General features: G+C 60.0%; 1 protein-coding gene across 1 annotated transcript in view; it reads left to right on the top strand.

The window, feature by feature from the left end:
* The first annotated feature begins 211 nt into the window (after positions 1-211).
* The window catches only part of LOC119110902 (protein dachsous), a 28,960-nt gene continuing 4,121 nt past the window's right edge, over positions 212-25,050 (top strand). Inside the window, exons 1-22 of the mRNA XM_037234778.1 lie at positions 212-443; positions 904-1,135; positions 2,690-2,862; positions 5,203-6,028; positions 8,318-8,430; positions 9,106-9,271; positions 10,435-10,517; positions 10,953-11,123; positions 11,966-12,097; positions 13,149-13,387; positions 15,742-16,124; positions 17,748-17,987; positions 18,824-19,052; positions 20,017-20,132; positions 20,474-20,682; positions 21,096-21,256; positions 21,703-21,951; positions 22,425-22,533; positions 22,818-22,976; positions 23,352-23,551; positions 23,999-24,116; positions 24,522-24,968. Coding sequence (XP_037090673.1) covers positions 228-443; positions 904-1,135; positions 2,690-2,862; positions 5,203-6,028; positions 8,318-8,430; positions 9,106-9,271; positions 10,435-10,517; positions 10,953-11,123; positions 11,966-12,097; positions 13,149-13,387; positions 15,742-16,124; positions 17,748-17,987; positions 18,824-19,052; positions 20,017-20,132; positions 20,474-20,682; positions 21,096-21,256; positions 21,703-21,951; positions 22,425-22,533; positions 22,818-22,976; positions 23,352-23,551; positions 23,999-24,116; positions 24,522-24,968 — 4,971 coding nt within the window. The 5' untranslated portion in view covers positions 212-227. The remainder of the gene's footprint in view (positions 444-903; positions 1,136-2,689; positions 2,863-5,202; positions 6,029-8,317; positions 8,431-9,105; positions 9,272-10,434; positions 10,518-10,952; positions 11,124-11,965; positions 12,098-13,148; positions 13,388-15,741; positions 16,125-17,747; positions 17,988-18,823; positions 19,053-20,016; positions 20,133-20,473; positions 20,683-21,095; positions 21,257-21,702; positions 21,952-22,424; positions 22,534-22,817; positions 22,977-23,351; positions 23,552-23,998; positions 24,117-24,521; positions 24,969-25,050) is intronic.

Raw genomic sequence — 25,050 nt, 5'->3', positions numbered from 1 at the left:
ATAAGAAACGTGTTCATCGCAGGATAAATTTCCTCCGTCATGCAACATTCGTCCACCTCGTGAGCAGCCGAATACCAGTCGAGGGTGATTGTTTCCCTATGGTGTCGTAGCCCACCGTTGTGTCGCGCACAGCATCAGCCCCGGTGGCGCCGGAGCACGAGATTTCGGACTTCCCAGAAGTCACCACCATGTGCCTTCCCCCACCAGGTGGCCTGAGCACGACCGCCATGGTGAAGGTCCAGGTCACGGACGTCAACGACAACCGTCCGACCTTCTACCCGCGCCAGTACAAGGTCAGCGTGCGCCGCGAGGAGGTCAGCGCGGCGCCCGTGGTGGTCGTGGCCGCCACCGATCCCGACGCGGCGCAGAACGGCCGCGTCCGCTACGACATCGTGCGCGGCAACGGCAAGGGTTTGTTCCGGATCGACCCCGACTCTGGCGAGGTGAGGCGCACGGCGATGCGTGGAGGGGCTGGCGCGCGCACGCAGGGGTCGTCTGCTGGGACGCAGGAGGTGGTCGGCGTGTGGCTGGGCGGCCGCTGCGCTGTGGTGGAAACGTGGGCAGACGGCGGTGGCGGTGGCCGTTGGCAGACAGAGGGGATTAAGAGGTTGCAATGCTGCAGCATTTTGCGCGCTGCTCATGTCGCTGCTGCCATGTCAATGCCGGTCGCTTTTACCTGCTCATGCAGCTAAAAGCAGGCATGAGTTCCCGACGCTGACGCTAGTGCCGGCTTTTGTGCAGACGTTGCTACATGAGTCATTTGTGTTGTGGGCAACATGAACTCTGACCAGGTAGCTCACTCTTGTTTCGGGGACAGCACCAGCCGGGTGAGACCTCACCTCTCGTCGGGAAAGCGGGACACGCCAGCGTGGCACTGAGGTCGGCCTGCCCACCTCCCGACAGGTGTTCGTAACGGGGCCGCTGAGCGCCTCTCCGACGGAGCACCAGCTGGAGGTGGAGGCGACGGACGGCGGCGGCCTGCGCTCGCTGGAGGCGGCCCGGCTAGCGCTCAGCGTCACCGACAGCCGCCATCGGCCGCCAGAGTTCGAGCGCGCCCGCTACCTGTTCGCCGTGAGCGAGGACGCCGCCGTCCGCTCGGAGGTCGGCGCCGTGCGGGCCGCCGCCGGCCAGACAGGTCAGAGGCGAAGGACGCTGGCGGTCAGCGGTCAGCGGCCGGCTGTTAGCGGCTGACGACAGGGAGCCAGAACTCAGGAGCCGAGGGTAACGGGTCAGTGGTCAGTGGTCCAGGTCAAGGGTCTTGGGTGAGGACCCAGGAGCCAGGGGTCACGGGTCATTGGTCAGTGGTCCAGGTCAAGGGTCTTGGATGAGGAGCAGGAACCAGGGTCACGGGTCATTGGTCAGGTGGTAAGGTCAAGCGTCTTGAGTGAGGAGCCAGGAGTCGGGGGTGGACGGGTCCTTAGTCAGTGGTCCAGGTCAAGGGTCTTGGATGAGGAGCCAGGAGCCAGGGGTCACGGATCATTGGTCAGTGGTCCAGGTCAATGGTCTTGGTGAGGATCCAGGAGCCAGGGGTCACGGGTCATTGGCCAGGGGTCCAGGTCAAGGGTCTTGGGTGAGGAGCCAGGAGCCAGGGGTCAAGGGTTTCTTGGTCGGCCGGTCGGCGGACGGAGACGAGGAGCCAGGAGCCGGAAGCCAGGGGTCAAGGGTTACAGGTGACGGGCCAATCGCCAGAGGTCAGTGGTTTTAGGTGAGAGGCCAGAAGTCAGGGGTTGGGGTTCTGGGGCCAAGCGTCTGGGCCCCAGACCTGGCTACAAGTCTGCAAGCTGTCTGCGCTGGCGCGACGCATATCTGCCGCTGATAGGTGGTGCTACTCGGCGAAAGGGATTGGGGAGGGCGGCATCTTTGTTTCTAGGTGATATTTCCCCTCCTATGGCAGGAATTTTACGAATGAAGCAGTTGTAAATTCTTATAAACTTCCGTAATCAAATTTTGTGAGCCCTTTCAGCGCCACAGTAGGGCGTCATCGGCGTGAGGTTCGGGCCCTGAGGTTCCAGCCTTGTTCAGAGTCCCTGGTGTGTGGTCCAGAATGACCTTACCTATCATATGAATCATATTATATATCAGCAGCCTTACAGTATAAACCTGTCATTCACGGTCGGATGAAACAGATGAGCAGATGAAGCATCTAACCCGTTACGATATGTTTAAGCTTCTTGGCATACACACAAATCTCCGATTCGAATAACAAAAGCCTGGCATACTCTTGATAGCAGCTTGCTGTAATCTCACTGTTAGAATGCAAAAAACAAGATTGAGAAGCTGCTAATTCATTGCACGCGTGAGCTTCGTGTGGACCGATTCCTGCTGCCCAAACCACTTTGTTATCTATTGTTCGTGACCGTGCAATAAAGCATCGTGACCATAAGCTCAGCAGGGTAAGGTGTCGCATCGGCTTCTTTTAAACAGATAACGACTCACCGTAATCCACCGTAACTGTCATTTGATCGCCAAATCAAGTCCAAGTTAAGCCAATATTTTTAACAACTGACCTAGAGAGTGTCTCTAAGCTTGGCGCAACTGGGGGCTGCGTGGCCCATCAAACCGAGAGCTATCCCTAGCCTCGTTAATTGTGTCTCTGCTGACGCGCTGTCTGCGCAGGCCTTTGGTCGGTAGGGCTGCATTGGGCGTCTGGAAGAATTGTGGTCAACTGGCCTTGTTGGTGACGTCACAGGCGGAGAGGTCAGCTACAGCATCTACACGGGCGATCCGGAAGGCTCGTTCGCCATCGACCCGCAGTCGGGTGTGATTCGGACCGCCACCCGGCTGGACCACGAGACCCACACGTCTGTACTACTCAACGTGCAGGCCATGTCGGGCCGGCCGCCCACCTACGGTCACACGCAGGTCAGTGGACATGTCTGACCAGCCGCCCACCTACGGTCACACGCAGGCCAGTCGACATGTCGGGCCGGCCGCCCACCTACGGCCACACGCAGGTCAGTCGACATGTCGGACCGGCCGCCCACCTACGGTCACACGCAGGTCAGTCGACATGTCTGACCAGCCGCCCACCTACGGCCACATGCAGGTCAGTCGACATGTCTGACCAGCCGCCCACCTACGGTCACACGCAGGTCAGTCGACATGTCGGACCGGCCCCCACCTACGGTCACACGCAGGTAAGTCGACATGTCGGGCCGGCCGCCCACCTACGGTCACACGCAGGTCAGTCGACATGTCGGGCCGGCCGCCCACCTAGGGTCACACGCAGGTCAGTGGACATGTCGGGCCGGCCGCCCACCTACGGTCACACGCAGGTCAGTCGACATGTCGGACCGGCCCCCCACCTACGGTCACACGCAGGTCAGTCGACATGTCGGACCGGCCCCCCACCTACGGTCACACGCAGGTCAGTCGACATGTCGGGCCGGCCCCCCACCTACGGTCACACGCAGGCAGTCGACATGTCGGACCGGCCCCCCACCTACGGTCACACGCAGGTCAGTGGACATGTCGGACCGGCCCCCCACCTACGGTCACACGCAGGTCAGTCGACATGTCGGGCCGGCCCCCAACCTACGGTCACACGCAGGTCAGTGGACATGTCGGGCCGGCCCCCCACCTACGGTCACACGCAGGTCAGTCGACATGTCGGGCCGGCCCCCCACCTACGGTCACACGCAGGTCAGTCGACATGTCGGGCCGGCCGTCCACCTACGGTCACACGCAGGCCAGTGGCCATGTCGGGCCGGCCCCCCACCTACGGTCACACGCAGGTCAGTCGACATGTAGGGCCGGCCGCCCACCTACGGTCACACGCAGGCCAGTGGCCATGTCGGGCCGGCCCCCCCACCTACGGTCACACGCAGGGCAGCGGGAGCGGGAGCGGGAGCGCCACCACAGACACTTCTAGCCGGGTCCGTGCAGGTCAGTGACCCTGGAGCACGTTGGCGCGCCAAACCGCACCACTGCAACGCAGTCATCTGACAAAACCAGCCTGCCAATGCGATTTTTCCTTGACGTTGATTGATTCGGTAAAGTGCGTCTGGTTCATTCGGCGTGTCCTTTTCGGTTCACTCTGTTATTTCTGCGTGGTTTATCTGATCACCGTCATCTGCACTTTATCCGATCACCGTCGCCTGCACTTCACTTGGTGAAGCCCGTCGGTTGATTGGGTTACGTCCATCTTTGCGATGCAGCCAGGCGGTGCAGAACGCTGCAAAGAAACGTCGCGTTTGTGCGACTAATCGCTTTGTACATGTCACTGAACTAGCGGGAAGACTAGAATAACTGGAGCCAATGCCTCCGTTTGTTCTGTTTTTTTGTTGTTGTCTTCGTTAGGCATCAACCGCGAGGCAAAATGGCATTCTCTTCATTGCTGGACCGATCGAAGAATTCCATCAAGGCGATCAAATAGCGAGCGGTTATCTACCCTTGTTTGTTTAAGTGAACAAGGTACATTCGGGAGTTACTGCAGGCCATTATTGTTATCAGCCGGAGCAGCGCTGTCAAACGCCTTGTTATAGATTGGCCAGCACCTGTCCTCATGCATCAGGCGTTGACAGCCGCCGTTAATATCGCTGCTGTCTCCTACATCAGGCGCTAGTGTGAAGCCTGTTCAACCTCAGACCCTGACGTCACCTGTGCCCTGCCCCAGTCCCTGATGTCACACCTGTTCGACCTTAGACCCTGACGTCACCTGTGCCCTGCCCCAGCCCCTGATGTCACACCTGTTCAACCTCAGACCCTGACGTCACCTGTGCCCTGCCCCAGTCCCTGATGTGACACCTATTCAACCTTAGACCCTGACGTCACCTGTGCCCTACCCCAGCCCCTGATATGACACCTGTTCTACCTTAGAGCCTGACGCGGCACCTGCTCTACCACAGATCCTGGTGAAACACCCGCTCTACCTTTTGCCCTCACGCTACGCCTGCTCTACCTTAGAACCTGACGCGACACCTGTGCCCTGCCCCAGCCCCTGATGTGACACCTGCTCTACCTTAGAGCCTGACGCGACACCTGCTCTACCATTGATCCTGACGCAACACCTGCCCTACATTTTACCCTGACGCGACGCCCACTCTACATTAGACCCTGACGCGACATCTACTCTACCTCAGCCCCTTACGCGCCTCTACCCTTTGCCTCAGCCCTTGACCTTGACCTGCCCTTTGCCTCAGCCCTTGACCATACGCGCCTTTGCCGCCTTGCCCTGCACCTTGACGCCGCCTCTGCCCGCAGGTGAATGTGACCATCGGCGACGTCAATGACTTCGTGCCCGAGTTCGAGTCGCTCGAGGCGACGCTCTCGCTGCCGGAGAACGCCGAGCTGCGCACGGCCATCTACGCCGTGCACGCGCGCGACCTCGACTCGGGCGACAACGGGCGCGTGCGCTACCGGCTGCTGCGCAACCCGGATGACGCGTTCGCGATCAACGCGCGCGACGGCACGCTCTCGCTGGCCAAGCCGGTCGACTACGAGCGGCGGCGCGAGTACGAGCTGGTGATCGCCGCCACGGATATGGGCTCGCCGCCGCTCTCAGCCAACCTCACGCTGCACATCGACGTGCAAGACTTCAACGACAACGCACCGGCGTTTGAGCTCGATGAGTACGAGGTGGCCGTGCGCGAGGACCTCGACGTGAACGCGCAGGTGCTGCAGGTGACGGCCACGGACGCCGACACGGGCAATAACGCGCGCCTCACGTACCGGCTGGTCGAGTCGCCCAGCAAGCTGTTCGGCATCTTCCCCAACAGCGGCTGGGTGTACCTGCGCGGCCAGCTGGACCGCGAGACGGTCGATCTTCATCGCCTCACCGTGCAGGTGACCGACAACGGCACGCCGGAGCGGAGCGCGCGCGCGCGCGCGGTCGTGCGCGTGCTCGACGTCAACGACCACGCGCCCGAGTTCAGCAACGAGACGTACGAGTTCGCCGTGTCGGAGAACTCGGCGGTGGGCGTGGCGCTCGGCTCAGTGTCGGCTACGGACCGCGACCTGGGCGCCAACGCCTCGCTCCGCTACAGCCTGAGCCCGGCCAACGGCAGCTTCCGGGTGGACCCGCGCACAGGTCAGTGCTGCTCCGCCCACCGCGCCGCATCTGCGGGTCGGTGGCGTTCCTCACGCCTCACGCACCCAACCCCACCCTCGCCATACGCAGGTCAGCGACGCTCCGTCTGTCCCCCGCCCAGTCAGGGCCGCCCGCGGCCTCTCTTGGCAGCGGCGCTCCTGCCATGTCTCGCACAGGTTAGTGGCGCTCCGCCCAACCCTCACTGAGAACCGCAGCACCCCCCCCCCCCCCGCCCCTTCCCACACACACAGTCAGGCACCCCTTCCCCCACACGCACACACACACACACACACACTCGGGTTTGGGACGCTCCATCAACTCACCCTCAACCGCGTCAACACGCTGTCCGAATACACCGCGTGCGACAGATGCCGGCGAGCGCCGCCGCCTGGCCTGCAAGGGCTGCGGCCAATGTCGGAATGCTGTCCTGTGACGTGGCACAGGCTCCGTTGGAGGGCCCGGAACGCGCGCGGCCACCGGGTCTCGACGCAGCGCAGGGCTCGCGCACTAAGCCGGCCTAAGCAGGTTACAAGGTGTCGGTGTCGCACCGCGTCGACCGCAGATGGTTGCGCGTCGCCAGCCCAGTCCGCTCCGGACACTTCACTCGGCGACGGAGTGTGATTAATCCGCGCCGACTCGACACCACAACTGTCGCGGCCATCTCGCTAAGCACGGCTGAGTGTCGCCGGCAGGCGCCAGCGGAGCGTGGCGGCGCTCCGGCCGGGCGGGGCGCAGCGTCCTCACCGGCCGGCGCGCTGCAGCCGGCGGCCGGGCTTGGGGCGGGAGACAGCCGCCTGGCGAGGCGGGCGGTCGGGCCCGCTGAGGCCGCTCGGCGGGGGTAGGGGGGAAAGGGACGCGCAGATGGGGATATCCGTGTGACGCTGGCTGCTCTCACTTGAAGAGTCGTGTGTGGTGTGGTGGTTCGAGATAGACAATGACCATCGGCCACAGAAATGCACAGGTTACAGGTGGAGCGTAGCGCTGCAAATGCTGCATCGTTTACTATGCGGTGTCAATGGGTGTCAAGTGATGAGGCGATTATTTCTGGCATGCCGACGCAAATAGCAGGAGTCCCGTGCACGGTGTTGCCTGGAGACGCTGGAGGCTCCCTTCACCGCTGATGCGGCGCGCGATTTGTCTCGTGATGAGGCACAGGGTCAGCTGGTGCCTGCCCGATCACAAGACCACGAACGTGCATCACGCACTATCCAGCTCACCAGGAGAGCACGCCTCATGCGTGTAGCATCCGGGCAAAAGCGAGGCTGATAAACGGCTTGAAGCCTGAATGCATTTGTTTCTCGTCATGTGATTCCGTACTGTGCATTTGAACGTTTTTATACGTCTCTAAGATCGTGCACCACTGGCGATGCTTCCTGGTGATTGACAACTTAGATAATCGCCTTCGAGATCAGCCGTTCCAAGCCGCGGAGTGTGCCCACTCAAGGGTTAAGCATCCTCATCGGCACCCATTGCTCCTGTTCAGCATGCTGATCTGTGCCATAACAGTCACTGGGTAGAAGTACCGATCGTCGGAATGCTGGACAGCGCTGGCCGACCGGTCGGGGCCTCGTCTCAGTCGCGTTGGCTTATCGGGCCATCAGACTGCGACCGCGGCTTACTGTCGTAAAAAACCGGGTGACACTGGCGAGCCGAAGCCGAGCGGAGTGCGAGCGGATGGCCCGCCGGCGCCGGCTCAGCCAGCGCGCCTCCCGCCAGCGGCCTGGAGCACCGCGTCACCGATCCGCCAAAGCCGGCAGCCGTCACCACCTCGGCCCGAGAGGGTTCGGGGAGGACCCTCACGGGGGTTGCTGGTGCGAACGTGCGCCTGGGAAGGAGCCTGACAAGTCACGGCGAGCTGTTCGTAATCTGTGGCGTCTGTGTGCGTGAGTGTGTGCGGCTGATGTTCTACTGGTTTCCTTGCTTGCATGTATTGCTGTATTGACACTCGTAGGAGCACAGACGGCTTAAGCTGCTGGTCTCTCAATTGATGGGTGTTGGCTCGAAATTCAAAGCGTGAGCTTTCACTGGCTTCGGCTCACATTAAGGAGCGTATCAGGATCAACATGAATGTCGGAAGAAGGACGGGGAGGGGGGTAGGGTATCGTCCATTGACCATCCAGATTTTTAGGAGTGTTCGGCATCGGCATCATGGTGACGCATGGAAACAATAGGCTTAAACAGACGTGTTCGGCTCACCCACCTCTGGGCAGGTTCCTAAGGGTTTCAGTTGATGAAAGCTGCCAAATACGTCAATAAGTACCATGACGACCAACGTTGTGTTGTCCTCAGGCGCCGTGAGAACAGCCGCCGAGTTGGACCGCGAGCTGATCGAGTTGTACGAGTTCTCGGTAGATGTCTCTGACGACGGCTCCCCACCGCGCCACTCTTCCGCGCTCGTCAAGGTAACGACACTGGCGCTGGCACATTCACCGCGACGTGCCGGCCTCGTGTTGCGTCGGGTGGAGTTAGGATAAGTGTGATGATCATCAGGTTTGCTCTAGAATGCATCCGTCGCGACTGCCACTGGGCGTCAACAGGCACGCGTTCCACACTTACGGTGTGTCGACGGTTTTGACCATCTGTGTGCACGCACAGACTTTCACACCACCTTGCTCCGTCATATTGGATCTTTTTCGATGCGGGAGCATTATGATTTGTCACTCCATCCGCACCACAACATGATAATTGTTGCGGCCTCACAGCTCGCTGACGCCACCCCGTCGAGTCTGGAGCGGCTTTCCAGCCCTGAACCCACTGGCTGGCACGCTTCAGCACACTCATCCACCCCAGACTGCGTGTCCAGCCGCCACGTGCAGGCGTCGATTGAGCGTCGTGCGTAGCACGCTGAACGTTACAGCTCACCACCCGCGCACTGGTCAGCAGGCGGAAGCACAGGTGTGGATCCGGCCGCTGGTCAGCTCCGCGCGCCGCAGGTCTGCGGTGCTTTGGTCAGCGGGAGGGAGCACCGCGCGGATCCAGCCGCTGGTCAGCCCCGCGCGCCGCAGGTCTGCGGTGCACTGCTCAGCGGGAAGGAGCACCGCGTGGATCCGGCCACTGACCGTCTCCGTGCGCCGCAGGTCCGCGTGCTGGACGACAACGACTCGGAGCCGCAGTTCGTGGAACCGCTGGACGGCGTCATCAGCGTGCGCGAGGAGCAGCAGGCTGGCTCCGAGGTGGTCCAGGTGCACGCCACCGACGCTGACCTGGGCCAGAACGCCTCCATCGCCTACAGTCTGGCGCCGGGTGAGCCGAGGGCGCCACTGGAGGGGGCGGGGAGGCACGCCTATGGCCCGGCGATGGGGGAGCCGCGGGGGCCGCCGTAGGGGGTGAGAGGCACGCCCACAGCCGGCGCTGGGAGAGCAGCGGGCGCCACTGGAGGGAACGGGGAGGCACGCCCACAGCCGGCGTCGGGAGAGTCGCTGGCGCCTCTGGAGGGGACGGGGAGGCACGCCCACAGCCGGCGTCGGGAGAGTCGCGGGCGCCTCTGGAGGGGACGGGGAGGCACGCCCACAGCCGGCGTCGGGAGAGTCGCGGGCGCCTCAGGAGGGGGCGGGGAGGGGTGGTGCCGGCTCGAGTTCCGGTAGCGGGCGGGGACCCGCAGAGCCGCCTGTGAAGGCAAGCTATGGGCTACGTGTGTGCAGCGAGCGGCGGCGTCCAATGTTGACGTTGTTGGTGCAGACCCACCACAATTGGCGGAGATAACGAGGGCTAAATGCATACCGCGCGACCAGTGGGACTGTTGCTATGTGCTGATATTCAAACCAGTAGCCCATAGAGATCGGGATTGGAGATATGGCGTGCGGTTATGCTCAGGTCCGGGTGCTTTCAATGATTTCTATCGAACATCTGATTTCTTTTCATTATGACACAACGGTAAATGAGTGAGCATGTATGCAGTAGGCCATTCCAGCCCCTGGCTCACGTGATCACAAATCCCAGTGCGGGCTTTGGCACCTGACTGTTGCAGAGACGGCCATCAGTCGGTGATAGGACACAAATCTCAGGCCGGTGTGCAGTGTCGACATGAGGCCTATGAGTGGCTGCTGTCGGCTTATCTCGGGCCCGCGTGGAGCGTTTGCTGGCTGTCCGTGTTCAGGTGCCGGCTGACCGCGGACCATTAGCGCCGGCAAACGGGCAATCCGTCTGGGTGGTCCTCGGCAGTGACACGGAGGGGAGGCCGGTGGGTGGGGCTCGATAGCCGTACATTCCTGTGTCTTGCACTCCTGGAACTGGAAGATAAGAGCCACTCTACGCGCATAGTGATTTTCTGCCACCTCAGCTGTAAATATGTATGTATGAACAGCATGACCGGTCTTCTGTAAGAGTATGCACAGAGCATTTTCAAATCCAACCCGCCTGAATAGGCGGTTGCATGCCAATGACGACACCGTTGTGACCTCTTGCAGGTGTGGACGCGGGTGTGGACGGTGCGTTCAGCATTGACTCGGTCACAGGCGTCATCTCCACCACCCGGGTGCTGGACCACGAGGTACGCCCACCAGCTCGGACGTGCGCCATCTGGACTGCCAACCGTGCGCGATGTGCGCACGGAACGGCCCTGCCGCCGGCGTGCGGTCACAGCAGTCACAGCCGTATGCCGTAGCGAGCCAGAATCGGAACGGCCCTGCCGCCGACGTTCGGTCCCAGCAGTCCCAGCCATATGCCATAGCGAGCTGGAATCGGAACGGCCCTGCCGCCAACGTTCGGTCATGCATGCCGCAGGCCGCCGCCGCCTGCCAGCAGGCCTGCCAGCGTGAGTTCGTGGGACTGCCAGCGGCGCGTTGTCAGGTCAGCCGCGTGCTGGCGTGACCTGCCGACTGGCACTAGCCTGGCACTGGCGGGCCTGCTGTGCAGCTGGGGTGTCAGCGAACCTGTGAAACGGATGAGCGCAGACTCAGCAGCTGGAGGTGTGCTTGTGTCCCAGGCGAAGGCGGTGTACCGGCTGGAGGTAGTGGCACGGGACGGCGGCGCTCCGGCTCGGCAGGCCAGCCACCCCCTCACCATCAACGTGCTGGACCTGAACGACAACTCGCCCACCTTCACCACCTCTAGCCTGTCGTTCACCGTGCGGGAGAACTCGCCGATTGGCTTCCAGGTGGGGCCACTGGCCAATCCGCTGCGTGTGATCGCGCTGTGGCGCCGACCTATCGCGTTGGCGATTGTTAACGTGATTATTAACACCCTGTGAGTGACGTGCTGCGCCGGTCACTCACATCCTGTGAGTGACGTGTTGCGCCGGTCAGTCACATCCTGCGAGTGACGTGCTGCGCCGGTCGGTCACATCCTGTGAGTGACGTGCTGCGCCGGTCAGTCACATCCTGTGAGTGACGTGCTGCGCCGGCCAGTCACATCCTGTGAGTGACGTGCTGCGCCGGTCAGTCACATCCTGTGAGTGACGTGCTGCGCCGGCCAGTCACATCCTGTGAGTGACGTGCTGCGCCGGTCAGTCACATCCTGTGAGTGACGTGCTGCGCCGGTCACTCACATCCTGTGAGTGACATGCTGCGCCGGTCAGTCACATCCTGTAAATGACGTGCTGCGCCGGTCACTCACAGGACGACGACTCCATCCGCTTCCGTGAACTTGTACTAGAAGTCGCATGTCAGCGATCCACGCTACCCATCTGATAATCCTGCCTCGCATTGCGAACGCGGACATTGTGCACGTAATTGCGCTGCCCTGCCCCCGAAAATATCGCGGTCGTTAGCAGAAGCCTGGCGTTCGAACGCCACCGCCAGCAGCGCGCCATGGCTTGCATCGCAGAGAACCGCGCGGCATGCTGTCCTCCGAACCAACTGCATTCTCGCCAGTGCAGGCATCCATTTGCAGAAATGTCCGCATGCAACTGTCGTGGAGCTGACGTCCGAAATGCGGCGTCGGCCGCGTAATTAATCAAGCGTCCAGGAGCGTGTGACAGGACACGGTGCTGTCCGTCAGGTCGGCATGGTGGAGGCCATTGACCGGGACGCCGGCGAGAACGGCCGCGTCACCTACACCATCCTCAGCGGCAACCTCAACGACACATTCGACATCAACCGGGCGACGGGCGCGCTCATCACCACGCGAGAGGTGAGCGAGAGCCCCGCACTGTGCTGGTGGCGAAGGGGACCACTGCCGAAGCCACGCCTCCGGCGTGATGTCTTCAGCCTGGATAGAACGTCACAGTGACAGGGTCCGTGACGAAAACGAAATGTAAGGGCCTGGCATTTGCTCTGTCTGGGCTCAGTTGTGTGAAGACTGGGGTTGTGTTAACATCAGATGCACTCGAAGCACGACCGGCGCCGTCGATGGATGGGACGTGGATTACGGGATGTGCTTGTAATGGACTGCCAGTGACTGGGTAGTATAGAATGAGCGACATCAACCGTTGCACCGCTTTTTCTTCGTGAATTGCAAACCGCCTTCAGCACTGGTAAACATTTTCAACTCTCCGAAAAGCTTACTGCTTCGATCAGAAGATTGTCCGTTTTATTGCCGACTAATCCAGTGTTGTCAAACAGTGTTAGATGGAATTGATACAAGGACGTCTGGAATTGAGAAATCGCGAATATCCCCAACAATCACTTTTGCTCAGAGGCTTCCAAGGCATACTAGTCAAAAAATATCTGCAGGCTAAATCAACGAACGGTTTTCGCCAGCAGAGCTATAAAGACGAGCATGATCAAAAATCATTCACTTTGGTAGGTGTTTCAATGGGATTCCGTCTATATTCGTCAAGGCTCTAATATCGAAGACGATAACTCTGATCTTTGCCATCGCCACGTCCATCGCAGGCAGGAAGGCGTTTTTTTGGCGTGTTTGTCAGTAAACTACTGAACCCGGACGGCCCACATGAGTGGCGTCTCATCCCGGTGGCAGCTGAACAGCATGGTCGCCATGGCAACAGACGGACCGCGAGTGAGAGCCGGGAAGGGCCGGCACCGGCGGCTCCATCGGAGCCCCCGCGAGTCATGACACTCTGCGCCAGTGGCTAACACGAGTACGTGTCATGACACTCCGTCACGGCGCCTAACATGAGCGCGTGTCGTGACTCGCTGCTCCGGCGGCTGAATTGAACACGTGTCTGGACTCCTGGGTCTCCATCCCGGCGTCTGACGCAAGTGCGTGTCGCCGCCGCCAGGTGGACTACGAGATGGCCTCCGAGTACCAGCTGCAAATTTCGGCCGTCGATGCCAGCGCCACAAACCCGCAGAACAGTGAGGTAGCCGTCACCGTGCTGGTGCAGGACGTAAACGACAACGCTCCCTCCTTCGCCGAGGACCTGATCCTGTTCTCTGTGGCCGAGGATCTGGCGCCCGGCTCAGCTGTTTGGAACTTCACGGCCACGGACAGCGACAGCGGCCCCGACGGCATTGTCAGGTACGCTGATACGCGGTGTCACATGTGGGTGTCAGGTGAGCCGGCCCGCGGTGTCAATTGCGGGCGTCAAGTGAGCCGACACGTGGTGTCAGATAAGGGCGTCAGGGGGACGATACGCGATGTCAGATGTGTATACCAGAGGGACTGACATGCGGTGCTAGACAAGAGTGTCAGATGAACCGACACGCAGCGTCGAAAGCGGGAGTCGGGTGCGTAAACACGCGGCGTCAGATAAAGGCGCGGGTGGGCCGACAGGCGGTGTTGGGTACGGGTGTCAGGTGGACTCACTTGCGGTGTCAGATGCGGGTCGCGTCCGGTGTCAGGTGGGCTGACATGCGGTGTCGGATGCGTGATTCACGTGGACCGACACACAGTGTCAGATGAGGGGGTTGGGTGGGCCGACATTTCGTGTTGGATGCGGGTGTCAGGGGTCACGCATATCAAGCGTGTTCGCAGTTCTCCAGACGAGGGTGGTAGCCATTATTGCGGGCATTGCGAGAAACAGCTTCTCGGTACCCGTTGCGAAAAGCAGCTTCTCGGTACCCGCTTTGCCATGACGTCCGGATTAGGGGAATAGTGCTTGGGTCAACGGATACGATCTTTGCCTAGGATGTGGAGACGAAGGCAGGGAAGCAGACCAACCATCACCAATGCTATCGCCTGCGTATGTGGCAAAACGTGTGCTCCCACTTACGGAGGCCTGGGAGTCTTAGAACAGCCTGGGACAACATGCATCCATTCTGTAGGCTGCACTCAAGAAGCACCAGGTGCATAGCGATGCCGTTTAGTTTATCTACAGTGCATCTGTACACAATGACACCGATGCGGTTAAGAATGCAGCGATTTGTCTGGCACTGACTGAAAATGAGGGATGAAAATCGTCGGGCCTTTTGATCGGCGACTCAGTGGGAGGGCTCCGGGGACCGTGACCGATATGGCCATCAAACGTCTTATTTCTTCGAAACCCAGAATCGACAATGTCCATCACCGTAGCCGGGGCCCAAGCAGCTGCTCATGCGACATGCAAATCTCGCTCGGCATAGAGCGGCCGCTTGTTTGCCGGTATAATTCATCACGGGAGCCGGACTGACGTTTGCGCTGAGCTGCGGCGTCGGTGGCCACCGATGGATGATCGGTGCGAGTTGGTGCCGCCGTGACATCACCGCGGAGGCCGTTTCACAGAGAGGCGTGGGTCCTGTCTGTGTAGCCGCGGGCCCTCTTGTCCGGTTCTGGGGCCGCTGTCGTCTGCCGAGGAGGCTGGCGGGCGTGCCCGGTCCAGCTGTCTCCGGCTCCGCCGACCGTCTCGCATGTAATCCGTGCCGTGAGCTGGATTTCGCCGAGGATCGCTTCCTCGTCCGGGAGTCCGTCCCAGCGGCTTCAGTGGCTAGACGCGAAGCAGCAGAAGCCGACGCGGGTGACCGAAGCCCGGCCGCGAGCACGCGATGTTGCGCTGTCAAGGTCGGGGACGACCCCGACGGCGATCGGAGCAGCCAGCGCCAGTCGTGGAGACTCTGCCGATCGGAGGGCTGCCCAAGAACTGAGGACTTATCTGGCATCCTTGCACCGAGACAACACGCGTCAGCACTCGCCCGGGGGTCCGTTGGAATACTCTCGCCCGGGTGGGGCTCAACTTGACCCTCGAGATCCCCAAAAACTAATAGGGCTAGAGATTCCAAACTCACGGGGTGAATTAGCCTCTACATGAAATGTATTGCATTAAAATCTAAGATTCCTAGGTTATGGCCTTCTGCCAAAGAAAGTCAAACAAGATCAAACTTCATATTGGTGTTGAAAATGTCCCCAGACCTCCTCATGCAATCGCGTTGAATCCAGATACCTGTTTTAAGCCAAAGGTCACTGGTGCTCTATTTTAAGGTCATTGACCATATTTTACTCTTGATTACGTCAAGGTGACCAAAAAAAAAATTGTTGTGATTTTTGTGTTGGATTAAGTATCAGGGTTGGCGCTGGGCGGTCTGTTCTTTAGATCAAACACTGACCTGGGTCATTTTACGCCAGTGACCTACACTGACCTTTAAGAAGTCCATGTAAAATTTTGTTGCAGTCCATGTTATGAGTGAATTCAAAATTAGCACCAGAAGCTACCCCATACAAAAAAATCGCGGGTAAAAATCAGGCTGGTTTTGATCTCGGTCTGACCGTCGTATGTGATCCTAGGTCGATGAAATTTGAATTGATCGTAAGTTTAATAACTTTATTGCCTTAGAAGCTATCTCAGAGAACACCCCACTACCCCACTAACAGACCTCCCCACCCCACCCCACCCTCAGGTACAGCCTGGGCCAGAAGTGCCAGAGCTGGTGTTAACAGACCCGTCCCCCCCCCCCCCTCAGGTACAGCCTGGGCCAGCAGTCGCCAGAGCCGGCGTTCGCCATCGACCAGTACACGGGCACGCTCACGCTGCGGGACGCCATCGACTACGAGCAGCACGCCGAGTACACCATCATCGTCACGGCCACGGACCAGGGCGAGGACGAGCAGTCGCGCCTCAGCACCTCGGTCACCTCGCAGATCATCGTCGAGGACGTCAACGACCACGCGCCCGTGTTCGTGCGCGCCGGCGGCGCCGGCCTGACCGTGCAGCGCGACGAGCCGGTCGGCCATCCGCTGCTGCACGTGATCGCTGTCGACGAGGACTCGCGCGACAACGGCCGCGTCACGTACCGCATCGTGGACGGCGACTCGGACCAGGTGTTCCTCCTGCATGAGGAGACCGGTGAGTGGACTACTTCCTCCCCCGTCCCCGAGGCAGTCTGGCGGCACGTGGGGCCGCTGAGTGGCCTGATCGCCCCTCCCGTTTCCCCTCGGAGGTAGTAAGTTATTGGGCTTTAAGAACGCATCCACTGCAATGGTTATTCGTGCCCAGCTCTGTGCTGTGCTGACTAGGTGGTCTCGGTCGCCGGCAATCTGTGTACAGGCTTTTGGTTGTCGTGGGTCTCAGAGCCGCGGGCGACATCTCTGCGGTCACGTAAATATAAATCTGCTCGCGCTCATATCATCCACTTAGAAGACTTTTTGCGGTCACGCATTAGTTACAGAGTTACTCTAGATAGCTTACGGATCTGCTCAAAACAGAGAACAGAACGACTCCGACTCCGACCTTGGCTTCTGATGCTCGTTCCTGGCATAAATTTGCTTGCAAGTCATGGGATCTTTTGAATACAGCATGATCTCAGAAGTTGCAGAGCGCCTATGATGCCGTGATCGCCGTCATCCGAGAACTGGATGATCCGGCACGGCGTGATAGCACACGCCAGGCAGCATCCTGCCGCACCCTGACAAGTCAGGCTGCACACCGAGCTAATGCTCGGAACGTAGCATGTTGTAAAAAAACCGCTTCCAAAGACTCAGCTTTAGGATCATGGTAAAATGCCTGGCGTCGTTAACACTTTTTGCAATTGGGCTCTTTCACGATATGTCTCTGGCAAACGCAAAGAAAGCATGGTGTGTCTGACCTCTAAAGCTAGGCATGGTACAATTCGCCCTACACTTTGTCTCTTTCCGCGCGCGACCGCGAAGCCGTGCACGAAGCTTCATCTTTGCCGCATCATTAGTGAACGAGTGCAACGTCAATAAACCTCGGCTTTATTGCGGAACACGTCGGGATGCGGTTTCCCTAAGCTCGTTAGTCTGTGCGGAGGTCGTTACGGCCCATGTTGCCATAACCGCAATGCCTGACCAGTCCTTGGCTAACCACTGGTCGGTGCAGCAGGCCACCGCACGGCTGTCAACAATGCGCTGGCGGTGGATTGCGGGCCGTGGCGATTTCCGGTCGCGAGAAACGGCGTCCTCCACGTGTGCCCTTCTTTAGAAAAGCCAACTATGGGAAGGAAGACACCCAGATTGTGGCTGCTAATCTATCGAGCGTTTTGATTTGTCATAGTGGAAAGAAGTGAGCCGCCACCGCCACCAATACCACAAGCGTATTGTGTAACGTATGTGATTCGCTCATTGTCTTTATTCCAAGTAAGAAATGTGCGGCATCGGTGTTCTTCTCTTGACATTTTGATAATGAATGCTTTGCACGCGTGGTTTTGGGTTCAGAGAACTTCCTGAGAAGAGCAAGAGTGCTTTGCTGAGTGTTTTTCCTCCAAGTTCTTTGTTATGCTTGGTACTGCTTTTTCAAAACAGGTACTTCCACGAACTTTGAATAACTGGCATCCGGCCTTCTCGCCAGCCAAGTCTGCGGTGATCTTTACGTACGGTACAGTGCTGCCGCGTGACCATCCCATGCTAGGTTGACTCTCTTCACCCGATTGCCAGCAGACGTTGCGACGTCGGCCGGGCCGACCCGGCGCCAACAAAACACAACGGGTTGACAGCCGCCTGTGCCTCGCAGGTCTGCTGTCTGTGGGCAAGCCCCTGGACGGCCAGTCGCAGACGGAGTTCGCGCTGAATGTGACGGCCTCAGACCACGGCCAGCCAATGCAGCAGACTTCGACTGTCGTTGGCGTCACTGTGCAGCCTGTGCTCGACAGCCGGCCCCTGTTCGGCCGCGCGCTGTACCGGGCCAACGTCAGCGAGAAGTCGCCCATCGGCTCGTTCGTGGTGCGCGTCTCGGCCGACGATCTGAACGAGGGTGAGTGGCCGCTGCTGGTGCACTCTGGGCGAGGGTGAGTGGCCGCTACTGGTGCACTCTGGACGAGGGTGAGTGGCCGCTGCTGGTGCACTCTGGACGAGGGTGAGTGGCCGCTACTGGTGCACTCTGGACGAGGGTGAGTGGCCGCTACTGGTGCACTCTGGACGAGGGTGAGTGGCCGCTGCTGGTGCACTCTGGACGAGGGTGAGTGGCCGCTACTGGTGCACTCTGGACGAGGGTGAGTGGCCGCTGCTGGTGCGCCCTGGACGAGGGTGAGTGGCCGTTGCTGGTGCGCCTCGGACGAAGGGGAGTGGCCGCTGCTGGTGCACCCTGGAAGAGGGTGGTTAGCGGCTGCTGGTGCACTCCGAACGAGTATGGGCAGCGGCTGCTGGTGCGCTCTGGACGAGGGTGGGTAGCGGCTGCTGATGCGCCCTGGCCAAGAGGGAGGGACCACTGCTGCTGGTGAGCTCTGGACGAAGGCGGGTAGCCGCCACTGGTGAGCTCTGGCCGGGACTGGGTGACCGCTGTTGCTGGTGAACTCCGGACGAAGATGAGCAACGGCCCCTGTTGAGTTCGTGACAGCGGTCGGGACAGCGGCGGGTGAGCAGCGATCACAGCAGCGGGTCGCTATTTACATTACAACGCCACGAGAATCTCGGTGTGCAAGACTCCTGGAATGCAAATCCCGGCAATAAAAGTTCGTTTGGGCTATCTCGCCGCGCCATAAATCACCCCACATCAATAGCAGGAGTGGGATGGACTGCGGGGGCGCACAATGCGCCGCAGCTGCGGCCCCGTCGGGAGGTACGGAGCGAACTTCGACGCGCTGCCGACAGGTGGCGACGGCGGGCTGACGTACCACATTCCGGACGGGCTGGCCGGCGACATGTTCCGCGTGGACGCGCGCACGGGCGAGGTGAGCACGGCGGCGCGGCTGGACCGCGAGACGCACGCCACCCACGTGCTGACCGTGTACGCCCGCCTCGACTCGACTCCGCCTAGACTCGACGCCGCCACCGTCGTCGTCGGCGTGCTCGACGAGAACGACCACTCACCAGAGTTCAAGTAAGTTTTGGAATGATGTGCGTTCTTGTACCATGTCTTACAAGAAATATGCCCCATTAGTTAACAAGTTGTCGCAGGAAATTTTCAGCGACGTCGCGTGTTTTAGCAGCCCAGCCACAGATTAACGATTGGAAGAGCATCTCAATATTAAACGTCGTTGTTTACATGCAACTCCATAGGCGCATTGTTAGATTACGCAAGAAAGTTGGGGGACTGGGTCACCCTCACTCTTTATGGCTGCTTCGTAGTTGTGCGGTATGCTTTTGAAGGAAATACTTTTTCCCCAGCTAATACCGGTGGGAATGACACGAGTATTTTTCCTAAAGAGTTGTTTGGTGCTGTCTTGGTGCTTGGTGTTTGGTGCCGTTTAATGCTCATTCCAGTCCCAGCAAAGTCGCCCAATTCAGTCACACCTGAGAGCTTGCCATGAGGCCAGGCCGCTGGCATGTGGAACTTTCCTCGTTTTGATCCGTCAGCCGACGCTGCTTTGGCCACCGTGCGGCACCGCCGCACCACGGCACGTCGCCGTCGGTCGCGGCCAGTGTGCACTCCGTGAGCTTTGCACCGCAGCCGGCCGTGTCAGCGTGTCCTGACAGACGCCTGCCTGTGCCTTGCGCTAGTGCAGCTTCCGAGTCGCCGTGGCCCGGCCGGTGGCCTGGGCCGTCCTCCCGGCTTAAGTCCAGCCTGGGCCGTACTCCCGGCCCCAGTCCGGCCTGGGCCGTCCTCCCGGCCCCAGTCCAGCCTGGGCCGTCCTCCCGGCCTCAGTCCGGCCTGGGCCGTCCTCCCGGCTTAAGTCCAGCCTGGGCCGTCCTCCCGGCCCCAGTACGGCCTGGGCTGTCCTCCCGGCCTCAGTCCGGCCTGGGCCGTCCGCTCGATGGCGTGGGCCGTCCTCCTGGCCCCAGTCCGGCCGGCGGTGGTCACGGGCCGGCGGAGCACTGACCTGACCTGACCTGACCCGCCGCAGGGGCTCCTGCTACCCGCTGCGCGTGCCAGAGAACAGCGAGCAGGCTGTGGTGCACGCTGTGGTGGCCGTGGACGCTGACAGCGGCAGGAACGGCGAGATCATCTACAGCATCACCGGTGAGGGGAGGGGCAGCTAGGGGCCACGTGTGGCGTCATGGGCCGACACGGTAACGGAGGGGAAATGTATACGGATGCAAAGGACCTTTGAAGGCCCCTGAAGACCTTTTGAAAGGTGCAGAGTTCGTACCCGGCTTTGCAGCTTTTTATGAGGTAACGCTGCAGCTGCACTTCGTCGTGGCTACATCTGCGGCGTAGCGCCGTGCCTGCTGTAAAAATATCACGTAAAATGCCGTAATTTTATTGCAGCCATTTTTCTAGCGAGCAGACTTGCCGCGCTTGAACATTCCTCGTCAACGAGATATGTGTATCATGCCATGACTTGCGCGTCTCTGCGGCAGACGGCAACGTGGGCAACAAGTTCTCGCTGGACACGGCGTCTGGCGCGCTCTCGGTGAGACCGCTGGACCGGGAGGTGCGCGACGCCTACCGGCTGGAGGTGACTGCGCAGGACCGCGGCTCACCGGCCCGGCGCGCCACGTGCGACCTGCACGTGCGCGTCCAGGACCAGAACGACAACGACCCCGTGTTCCAGCGGCGGCAGTACCAGGTCAGCCTGCGCCCTGCCCGGGGCCGGCCGAGCGGTGTGGGGCGCAGCTCCAGGAAATATGCTGCTTATTAGTGTAGGTCTCTGGGGTGTTATGACTGTGATGGTCTTTCTGCGAAGTCGTTCTCGTTTGGCTTCGTGAGTGTTCCCAACGCTTATGAGTTATGCGTTTATTTCAATTTCAACGTAAGGGGCCTTGAGGGAAGAAATTTCCTTCGGACATTTTTCCCCGGCTCCTGCTTTGACTATGCACGCGGACATTTCCGTTTTCATTGGGCTCATCTTGTGACACGGGGCATCTGTGGATATGCTGGGCAGTAAAAAAGAAACGTAGCTGTCATGGTGGCCCGGCTTCTGAGCCAGCGAGAGTAAGGTGGCCTGTGCAGCCTCGCTGAACCTCCGTCTGCCCGTTGCAGGCCCAGGTGGCCGAAGACGCTGCCCTGGGCACTGACGTCATTACGGTCAAGGCCACGGATGACGACAGCGGGCCGAACGGCCGCATCACCTACAGCATCAATAACGAGACCCAGTGGCGCTTCCGCATCGACAACGACAGCGGCAAGATCACCACGGCTGGGTGAGCGGGTGCAATAGGCACCTCCTCCCTCTTCCCCTGGAAACAGGGCAGTGCGTTGTATTTTCGCACACTTGGCACACAAAGCATGACATGTCGTTTAACTCCCTGTGGTTATGATGCACATTGCTTTCAAAGCGTACTTCTAAAGCTTCCGGTGGCAACTGGTTTTTCCAGTGGTCAGTAAGTGTAGCTTCCGTCAAGCTGAAGCGTTCGGTGAACCAGTTTTATTAAAGGCTTTGTAACCGTTGTTACCATTTCCTAGGCCTTTCATTCAAGCAATGTCATGAGCGTGGTAGAAGATTACTTTCGCTATCACCTACCTGCGCGTTTTCACCAGACATATGCGGTAATCTGCAAGACAAACGACAACTTCTCAGCCAACGCTGTAACAGAGTGGCTGCGGTGTGCGCCCTGCTGATGCTCGGACCCCACCTGATCCTCCGCAGCACCTTCAACCGGGAGCGCCAGTCCACCTACACGTTCGAAGTGCAGGCGATGGACGGCGGCCAGTACAACGCGCGCGCCACGCGCGCCACGGTCACCGTGACGATCGAGGACGCCAACGACCACCGGCCGGTGCTGGCGCGCTACCCGTTCACGGCGCGCGTGCCGGCCCACACGCGCCAGGGCGCCGAACTGTTGACCGTGACGGCCGTCGATGAGGATGATGGCGCCAACGGCCGGATCAGCTACAGGTCAGCGGGCGTGCCGCCGCCGGCTGGTCGGCCGGTGTGGGCCTAGCCGTCCCCACCCCCTCCCCCTGCGAGGTGTCCCTCGGTCTAGATCAGACCGTTGTGAGGCAGCCCGGAACCCAGTGTTGATGGACAAGTCGCTGGTCCTACCCCATCGTCTTGAGGGACGTAGTGCAGTAGGTGCAGACACTGCAGTAATACTCTGCAGTCTGCAGCATAGCCGACGGGCCGAAATCCCCTTTTCCTCTTAACGTGATATATATTCACGTTGACTCATCTCTGATGTTTAAGAGTGGTTCGCGGCATATCCGGCTGACCTTGCGTCTTGCGAACTTAATTGAAAACATAAAATGCGCTACGATTATAGCAGCTTGTTATCGCAAACAGTCCTCAAAGCAGTATGGTCGCATGTGCACAGCTTTTACGCCGGTTTCTTTCTGCAAACGAACGTCAGTAACGTGTGCGATCGTTTTCAGCTTCACAAACCAGCCGGCCAACGGCCCATTCCGAATCCACCCGGACACGGGCGTAGTGAAGGCCATTGGGTCCCTCAGCAAGGAGTCGGGCCGGCTGTTCCACTTGGAGGTGAGATGTGTGTCTGGCCCGGACATACCACACGACTGAATTCCTTGTCGGCGCAGCTGTGTCGTGCGTGTGTCAATTGCATCCTAAATCATTGAATAGTGCGACCTGCTGTCGAGCGAACTTAGAGGAAGCATCATCTGCACACTGTATCCCGACAACAACTCCTGCAAAAATACATCTGGCTGCTAGCATGCGTCGGGAGCTTGAGATCGCGACAACCGGTGGACTCCGGGCGTTCTGCTCGCCTGGTTAGACGGCCTTTGCGAGCGTCTTGCGCCTTGCAGGTGATCGCCCGAGACGGCGGCAGTCCGCCGCAGACGGCCTCCGGGCTGGTGGAGATCTACGTCGGCGAGCAGCGCGAGCTCACCACGCTGCGCTTCCAGAACGACACGTACCGCGGCTCCGTGGCCGAGAACGCCCCGGCCGGCACGGACGTCGTCCAGGTACGGCCTGGCGGTGGGACCGGCTGCGGTACCGTTGCTGCACGCGGCTCGCATGGTGGCACGCACCGAGGCAAACGTGGCGTGCTCGTAAATAAACGATGCCTCATCACGACCCGGACTGGGGTGAGATTTACGTTTCTCCCATCTGGCTGCCAGCCGACTGTGGGCATCGAATTAACTTGCATGTCCGTGCCCGTTTCCTTTTTCGTTTCCGTGTCCGTTTCCGTTAGTCCATTTCCTTTCTTTGTAACTGCGAGTCGGCTGTTCTCAGTGAGCGGTTGCCGTGTGCTGATCGGCTGCTGCAGGTGACCTGACTTAACCTGATCTGACCTGGCATGATCCGACCCCACCTGACCCCGCCCATTTCGCCGCCAGGTGACGGCCGTGCGCAGCGACGGTCGCCGCCAGCGCATCACCTACAGCTTCGGCTCCGGCAACGAGGACGACACGTTCGAGATTAACGCCAACAACGGGCTGATCCGCGTGCGCGACCCGCAGCGGCTGGACTTCGAGCTGACGCGACAGCTGCGGCTGGTGGTCGTCTCGCAGGCCGAGGGCGCCACGCCACTCTATGGGTAAGACTGTGGGTCTGATGTGTGAGCCGCGCACGAGCTGGCGATGCCACCACATTGTGGATGAGGAGTCGGGCGGCCACGTGGCTCACAAGCACAGGGAACCACGCAACTGCAAGCGTAGGCTTGTGGGCAGACGTTTGTCAAAGGGTCAGGCGCCTGCCCTGGTCATTGTCATCGCAGTGGTTCCTGGAGCTAGGTACACAGATGTGTTGTGACTTGTCCAGTCCTCACCAGTGAGGACTTGATGCGTGATCTTCAGTATGTGGTGCAAGCGATGCTGATATCACCGGTCTGTTAAGGTGTGTGGTGCCGTCTCTGTGCGGCCAACACGCTTCAGCAAAGTGTATGCTGAATTTTAAAACAACCCCGCGTCAGCTGAGCCACAGCCGCCCAGACGACATTGCGTGTGTGCATGCACGTGTGTGAGAGGGCCGGCGCCCGCCTCAGGTACGCCTCAGTGCTGGTGGAGCTGACGGACCAGAACGACAGCGCCCCCCGCTTCACGCAGGACGAGTACATCAGCGCTGTTTGGGAGGGCAACAACAAGGGCACGTTCGTGGTGCAGGTGAGCGGGGCAGAGCAGGATAAAAACGCCAGCCGGGAATACCCGGGGCTCGTTTAATTTCGCCAGCGGCTGCTTATTCCCACTTGTTGCCCGCTTCCATCTCCCCCTCCCCCGGTGAGGTGCAGCTGCTGAAGGCATGTTATGCATAGGTAGGCGTTAATCTCTTTGTGGTACAGTTATATTGCCTCGGATTTTGATAGATTGAAATGAGTGACTTGTGTCTCAACGAAACGATTCAAGCACTATGTGAGGCAGGGACATCTGCGACCCGCCACCGCCACGTTGAATCACGCCGGAATATAGCGACGTGTTTTTTGAGAGGCGCCGACCGGTTTTTCCACTCTACCACTTTTTTCCACTTTTTTCCACTTTGCCACTTTCCACTTTGGCTTTTACCTTCCACAGGTATCAGCGACTGATGCCGACACGGGACCTAACGCCAGCGTGGTCTACAGCATCTTGGAAGGCAACCTGGACGACGCGTTCGTCATCGAGTCGCCGTTCTCGGGTGTCGTCAGGACCAACATCGTGCTGGACCGCGAGATCCGCTCCTCGTACGAGCTGACGATCGTCGCCACGGACCAGGGCCGACCGGCGATGGTCGGCTCGTGCGCGCTGCGCATCAGTGTGATCGACGTGAACGACAACCGGCCGACGTTCCCGCCGCACTCGGTCACGAACGTGAGCGAGGGCGCGCAGGTGGGCGCCGTGGTGACGGCCGTCACGGCCAACGACGTCGACACGCATCCGGCGCTGACGTACAGCTTCGCCGGCGGCGCGGCGCGCCAGGACGCCTTCGCCATCGACCGCTTCACCGGCCAGATCACGCTGACGGAGCCGCTGGATCGTGAGGTCAGTGCTGAAGGGGGAGACGCGCGGCGGCCAGGTCAGGTCTTCTCGCGCGAGGGGTGTGGCGTGACTGTCTGAGGTCCAT

The sequence above is a fragment of the Pollicipes pollicipes genome, unplaced genomic scaffold (genome assembly GCF_011947565.3).
Source record: "Pollicipes pollicipes isolate AB1234 unplaced genomic scaffold, Ppol_2.1 Scaffold_7247;HRSCAF=8697_pilon_pilon_pilon, whole genome shotgun sequence".
Lineage (NCBI taxonomy): Eukaryota > Metazoa > Arthropoda > Thecostraca > Pollicipedomorpha > Pollicipedidae > Pollicipes > Pollicipes pollicipes.
The sequence above is the reverse complement of the archived record's forward strand: the minus strand, read 5'-3'. Positions and strand labels throughout refer to the sequence as shown.